This window comes from Vigna radiata, unplaced genomic scaffold, assembly GCF_000741045.1.
Source record: "Vigna radiata var. radiata cultivar VC1973A unplaced genomic scaffold, Vradiata_ver6 scaffold_235, whole genome shotgun sequence".
In the NCBI taxonomy this organism is placed as follows: domain Eukaryota; kingdom Viridiplantae; phylum Streptophyta; class Magnoliopsida; order Fabales; family Fabaceae; genus Vigna; species Vigna radiata.
Window position 1 is genome coordinate 233191 of NW_014543118.1, and position 7508 is coordinate 240698.

The window sequence follows — 7508 nt, forward strand, 5'->3', positions numbered from 1 at the left end:
GAATTGGTAGAAGCAACTTTATTTTTTCTTATTTTTCTTTTGTCTTAGAATATTTTACATTACGTGACTAATTATTTTTCATCTCTTTAATTGGGTGTTGCATTTTAATGATTTTAACTGTGCTTAGGTATTTGTTTACTCTAGTCTTGGGTTTAGCATTTTCACTCTCTTTAATGCTTTCTATGATGTTCGAATGTGTTTAATTTTTATTTTTAATTTCATCACGTGCATTCACAAACAAAACTTTTCACCAAACCCCCTCTTCGTGTTAGAATCGATTCTCGAATCGCAAAATTGGTCTTTTGGAGACGACCTAGGGGTCATTCCCTAACTATACTGCATTTCTCATATGCAATCAAATTTGTATGGGCCGCGACACCCATCAATAGGCTATTCGACTATGAATCAATTTGATGAAACAAAAAACTATAAATAGACAGAACGCGAATTGTTTTGTGACTTTTGTGATCTGACATTTTCATTTTCCTGTTTCATATTGAATTCGTTAGTAGTTCCAAGAATTCTCCAAGAAGACGGTGATGACCTTGCTTGAGAGGAATTCAGAAGGAGAAGTCATTGTTCTCACTGTTTGATCAATATTCACACAGAGAGGTGCTTCTGGGTTGATCAAGGCTTGGCATTCTACGAAAGACTGTTGGTTTTTGATTGAAGGCTTAGCAACCTGTGAAGTCTGCTGTGATAGGCTTGGCATCCTGTGAAGAATGCTGGTGACACGTTGAGGATTGTTTGACGTGGGTGCAGATTGCAGGAGAGGGGATTCTTGCTGCAATTCTGGTTTTGTGTGTGCAACTATATTTGGTTTTGGGTTAGAGAGGAGATTTATATTTTTGTGTGGTGCTTCTATAAATTCCTTGTTGTAAAAACCACAACCATTATAGTGTATTTGCTTCCTGGGTTGGAAGGACACTAGATGTATGCATTGTTGGCCGAACTAGTATAAACACAGTGTTTGAATTTTCTGATCCCTACACTCTTTATTTTCCAGTTGACTATATCTACTAGGCAGTCAACTGCGTTTTTCCATTGCATTACATTTTCAATAACTTGCATTTCAAGGAAAGATCAAAAGCATTGAATTTTTCATACCAAGATTGCGAAAAGCTTTTAATTTTAAATTAACATCAATTCACCCCCTCTTGGTGTAAAAGGAAGCCTACCTGTTTCATAACAGATGAGCCTTCAAAACCTAAGTGAAGATGGTAAAGTGATGAGAAATAAAACTATATTTTTAGCATGGGGCTACAATCATTAATAAGATTTCACTGAAACTATTACTCCATTGAGGTAACAAAGATTTTATTAGCCTTTCCCACTTTGAATATATCAAGCTTTATATGATTGTCAAAAGTTAATTTTTAAATTTTATTGAAAAAGATGTGTATGTTAAACCGTCTATAGGTTTTAAAGAATTTTCTAAATTAGACCATGATTTTAAAGTTATCAAGACTTTATATAGTTTAAAGCAAGCTTCTAGAGTTTGAAATGATGGATTAAGCAATTTTCATTTAGATAATAATTTTAAAAGAACGGTTAATACAACCTTATTTAGAAAGAGCACAATAATAACTTTGTAATTATATAATTTTATGTAAACTATTTTATTTTTAGTACTACTAACGAATCTTACTATGAGAATTTTTCTAATTTAAAGAAGGGAGCTCAAAATAAATATGATGAGTAAACTCAAGTTTTTTACTAGTTAATGTATCAAGCAAAGAGAAAAAAAAAATATATCATGCATAAAAAGATATCTACTTGAGTCTTCTGTTTAAGACTTTTTCAATCTCTACTACTAGAAATATGATTTTATAGTTCAATTTGAATATATCTTTAATTTATTTATGAAAACATAAACTATTCTATTTTAGGTTTAATTAATATTTTGGTTCTTATGGGTTGATTCAATGTGATTCCTTAATTTCTTTTTTGTATTTAAAGTGTTCATTTTATTTAAAAAGAGCCAATTCATTTTATTTAAAAAGAGTTTATGTAATCTATTATGTTAAATTGATGTTAATATTATTTTAAGGCTTAATACCACTTTTGGTCCTTAGTTTGGGAGGTTTTGTTCAATATGGTTCTACCTTTTTTTTAGTAACAATTGATCCCACTTTTTGAAAAAACTGTTCAATTGACTCCTTTTTTGTTACGACGTCAATTTTCTAACGGTGCTGGTTACGACGTCAATAAGTTCTTTNATGCATTCACCTATTCAAATGTTATTTTAACAGTCCTGACATAATGTTATGTTAAAAATCATGTCATCATCGTATACAATAAGGACTATAATAAACAATTTAAACTTGAATATGGGATCACTATGAACAAAAAGGACTCAATTGAATAGTTTTTTCAAAAGGTGGGATCAATTGTTATGAAAAAAAAGGTAGGATCATATTAAACAAACCCTCCCAAACTAGGGATCAAAAACAATATTAAGCCTTATTTTAAAGATAACTAGATGTTAGTTCAAACCATCTTCTCTCTCTTCATCTTTTCCAACAAAAAAATCTCACTATCGACCTTAATGTCGCCCACCATCACCATCAACTACCCACCCTAACTACACTCCTCACCACGACTACTACCACCACTTTAACAATACCCACCACCATCCATCTCGACAAAACCTACCTTCACCGAAACTCTCCAAACTTTGCTCCCATAAGCTTGACGTTGAGACTATAGTGGTGGCTTCCACTACACTCATTTTCCTTGTTGTGGTTCGATCCTCGACATTTGTGTCACTTTTATTTTCATGTGTTTTTTCCTTATATTTGTAACTTCCTTTCAAACCTAGCTTCCTCAATACTTCTTTTTAGGATTTATCATTTATGTTTGTGTTTCATTGATGTTTGAAAAGGTGAACATTTGTGGTTGTTAGGTATCATTAATAAAAATTCCCTTTCACATGTGTTATTTCTTGATAAACGGGGCCCAAGCCCATCAAATAAAGTCCAACAACCCAACCCAAGGAAAAGGGTAGAAGAATCATTTCCACAAAGGGAGGGGTGTGAGATTAGTAATAAAAGGGGTGCATCATAAAAGCACATGTAGACTTCATTTTTAGCACATGTATTACGTGCCTGTTCTAGAAACACACACTGCCAAATTTGCTTATTTGCACGTGGCCTTAGATCCACTATTTTCGGTGCACCTATGCCACGCAGCTGATCCATGAATCTCTTATAAATTCATGGCAGCCCTCCATGAACAAACACTTTTGGATATTTGAGAGAATAGATATGCTGAAGCATTTTCCAGCGTCTTCTCTCCACCGAGAGTCACATTCCTTTGTGCTTCTTTTCCTTCTCCTCTAGCTTCCTTCCTAGATTTCTGAGCTAGCACCCCTGCCACCATAAGCACTTCAATCACCAACTTCAACCATTATCCAAACACCTCCGCTGCTACTAAATCACTCTTCATTCAATCAGATCTTCCGCTGCCAACATACACTCAGTTTCAACTTCATATATCATTTCACATTCACTGTTCCATTGCCTAAGCTCATGGATCTGGACTGTCTTCCCTTGCTGGCCGTATCATTTCTCAAGACCATTTTTCTTTCTATCTTCTTTGTCTCATAATGAAATTATGACGATTCTTTTTTTGGATAGAGTTTGGCAAGTTTGGATGGTAAGATTATGTTCTTAGAGAAATGAAGGAAAAAAGGGTTTAGACTAGATGTAGTTTAACTTTCAAACGATGTTAACACCAATTTAACGAAAAAACAATAGATTGAATCTTTTTAATAAAATAAAAACTAAATTGAGGACAAAATATAAGAAGCAAAAGTTAAGCCTTTATTTTTTTATACTTGGATTTATTTTTTAGGTTATCTTAAATTATAATTTTTTTTAATTTATTTTATAAAAACATGAGCTATTTTAATTACTTACCATGTTGTTTTATTATATTTGACATTATATTTTAGGATATCTTAATATGAATTATATTTTAGAGTTTACATTTAACTTCTGTAATCTATTACCTTAATTTTTAATTATTAATAATTTGGATTTCTGAACTTTTTTTTTTACACAACTTTAATCTCTTAAAGCTTTGTATATTGGTATCCTTGTTCATTTTCAGTTTTAAAAAAGTCGTCGTCATCATCAATCCAGCAGTAATTCTCTTCAATTCTTTGAAAAGAAATTACAAGTAAATTATGTTAAACTCTTTGAAAAGAAATTACAAATAATGCGCTTTCTCTCAATTTTACTGTCATATGTAAGGCAACAAAACTATAAATAATTAAACTAAAAATTGAACAAGGTTATGGATGATTAAAAATTTACTAAAGTTACGAAGAAAAATAGAAACTAAAATTACAAATTTTGTAGGACCAATATTACAAAATTATAAGTTTTATCTTGTCTTTGGGCCACTTTAGTTTGTCCTCGGGTAGCTTCTTAATGCACCTTCATATATTTCTTCGTGCACCCTCGTATAAAAAACATTCCATTTTTCCTTCTTTTTTTTATTGTATTACGCAATTTAAAACTTATTTTTTCCTCAAAATAATTGCTTTCAGATTGTACTATATAAAAGCCAAAAAAAGGTTTCCAGAATTTAAAAAAAGTTAAGGAAAAATAGCTTCTAGATTAAACAATTCAGAAGTCAATTTAACTTTTAGATCACACAATTCAGAAGTTATTTTCGGCTGATTGTACAACTAGGAAGCCCTTTTCTAAGAAAGAAGACGATTTCCAAATAGCATAATCTGAAGACTTCCCAAGCGTGCAATCCAAAAAAGGCAAAACAAGAATTTTTTTTAGGTTTAATAGATTCGGAGATCCCTGGAGGTTTCTTTCAATTGGATCCTCCAATTTTTGAAGTGATCAATTAGGTCTCTAATTTTGTCAATTTGAATCAATAAAAACGTTTCTGTTAAATGGAGTTAACGTCGTGAAGTTTTTGAACATGTGGCACGCTGACGCTATTAGGTGACATCGTTTCAAGTGCATAGGTGGATTATAAAAGGGTGAAATCCCTAAATTAAAAGGGTGTATTTGAAGGTGAAATCCTAAATTAAAAGGGATTTCACCCTTTTATAATCCACCTATGCACTTGAAACGGTGCCAGCGTCAGTGTGCCACATGTTCAAAAACTTCACGACGTTAACTGCATTTAAAGGAAAGACTTTTATTGATTCAAATTGACAAAATTAGGAACCTAATTGATCACTTTCAAAATTGGAGGACCCAATTGAAAAAAAACCCCAAATATAAGAACCTCCGAACCTATTAAACCTTTTTTTTATATGGGTGCAAGAAAAAGGTATATATACATATATATATACACATATATGTATACATATATTCATATATATATATATATATACATACATATATATATATATATATATATATATATATGGAGGTGCAGGAAGAGGCTGCCTTGTTCTCTATCTGTCTTAATTCTCCTAGCAGCTTCAAATGCCATTTATAGCTTCAATATTCAATCCCTTTTTTTATTTCGATTAGTTTATTTATAAATTTATTTTGTAATAATTTTGGTTCCTATAAGTTAATCCCTGTAACATATAAAACATTGTTCCAAACGGTTGTAACCTCTGCAGGACACAACATTTTGGCAGCAGGGGTTGAAATCAATGGGGAGGAATACTTATGGAAGCCAACTCAACAATGTAAGAGATGCTTTGATTGGTTTTGAATAAAAATAATGGGGATACCTTTTTATATAAAGATGATCAGCCGCTAATGTTTACAACAATACGCCTAAAACCTTAATTTTTCATAATATACAAGTAAACTGTAGAATATATTACCATAGTTCACAGGCCACCACTCCCATCTACTTTTCTGAGTCTTTCTAACAAAGACAACCAACCTTGAAAGCAACTTTAACACGATTGTTGGGAACATTCTGCAACAATTATAGTTTGCCTAATGACTTCTTATTATCCTGAACAGTTGCCGATGAAACAAATACAGTAAATGTTTGAGATTTGTTAAGCATTCAGTGTATAAGAAACAATAAGAAAATGCTTTATGTAATTACCTTCCCAGTTGAGACAGCTCAGGTTCTGCCAATAGTATATCTTGAAGCGGTTTCATGTCAACTCTTTTATCGCCAGTGCTATAAGAACTACAAGAAATGTGATTGATGTTTCAGTTAAAGGAAAGCATTTATGACAAGTGTTAAGTGTTTGTAGTCGTGAATATTTACATAGGCTGTTATAAAAGTTATCACATTTGATAATTAAATAAAGAACAGCAATCTATTCTATGAAGAAGAAATAAATTAAACTTACCCATAAACCTGGTGCAGAGAAAGTAGCCTGTGGTGCAGTTTGTAGTCATTGCCAACATAGGTTACAACTAAGCTACCAGCATCTGGATGTGGCCAGCTTCGTGAGGTAGGAAATCGGAGTACAAAGGTACCAGGTTCTTGAAATCCTGTGGGACCTTGTAGTGAAGCTTCAGCTTCCTCCTTGGTTATAAACCCTTCTATCCACTTAGGTGATGTCGATTTCCAGATAGGATTTACCCAGTCCCTTGATATTGTAATTGCCACAGGGTACAACCAACACCACAACTTCTCGAAGTTCTCTTGTGTTAGGTACTCTTGACATCCAGCGATCCTTCTCAGAAGATTTAGGTCCTACAGTAAATGCAAAATGTATGATATTTCGCATGCAATTTTTCTATGGTTTTGGTACTTTCAAAAACTCAGACAGCTAATAAAAGTACTTTTTATGTTTCTATTTACTATTATTAGCTTATATTTTGATAACGGTAAGAATAAAATAACCTTCAATGGGGATACTTAGTCCTTAAAAGAAAAGCCATGCTATACCATTTGAAATTAAGCACATCAAGGCAATATTTTGCCGATAAATCATAATGCCTGAATGCGTAAGACTCGCATTTTACTATTGGTAACCAGAAACCGATGTATGTTCATTTGTAATGTAATGGTAATTACAAAACTCTCTAGATGTCCAAACGATTTAGGAACAAAGTATTTCACATGTGTTAGAAAAATGCTTCAGAATTGAAACATGTCCACCTTTTAATTCTGTTTTATTTTACTTTTTTAATTATCATTGTTTCCCTAGTTTTAAGGAATCCGTTAGCTTTGTTATCTCTGAATCATGCATTTTATTTAATGGCTTATTTCTAGGAACACGTTAGTAGGTGGTTATTCTTTTTGAGTTTTATAAATTGTAATGTTTTCTGATTTAATAAAGCAAGTTTTCATTGTTCTCCTTCAATATTTTTTGCCCATTCGTTTATGTCCATTTTTGTTCCCTATTAAAGGAATTATGCTTTCTTATAAATTACCAACAATTGGTATATTGGTATATAGAGTCCTTTCTCTGAGAGAATCTTTAGAATGGATTCTGAAACAAGACAAGGACCAAACGACACTCATTTTTCAATTTAGGACAAAGAAGATTCATTAATTATGACTTGGATGTGGCAATCCATGATTTCTGAGATAAGGAAAAGTTATATGTT

At 32.2% G+C, this 7508-nt stretch overlaps 1 protein-coding gene across 1 annotated transcript in view; it reads right to left on the bottom strand.

Annotated features, from left to right (window-relative positions):
- Positions 1-5691: 5691 nt before the first annotated feature.
- LOC106753165 (SH2 domain-containing protein B) overlaps positions 5692-7508 on the bottom strand; it is a 24652-nt gene continuing 22835 nt past the window's right edge. The window contains exons 10-12 of the mRNA XM_014634962.2: positions 6299-6648; positions 6046-6132; positions 5692-5949 (exon numbers count right to left, since the gene is read on the bottom strand). Of these exons, the coding sequence (XP_014490448.1) occupies positions 5931-5949; positions 6046-6132; positions 6299-6648 (456 nt within the window). The 3' untranslated portion in view covers positions 5692-5930. The remainder of the gene's footprint in view (positions 5950-6045; positions 6133-6298; positions 6649-7508) is intronic.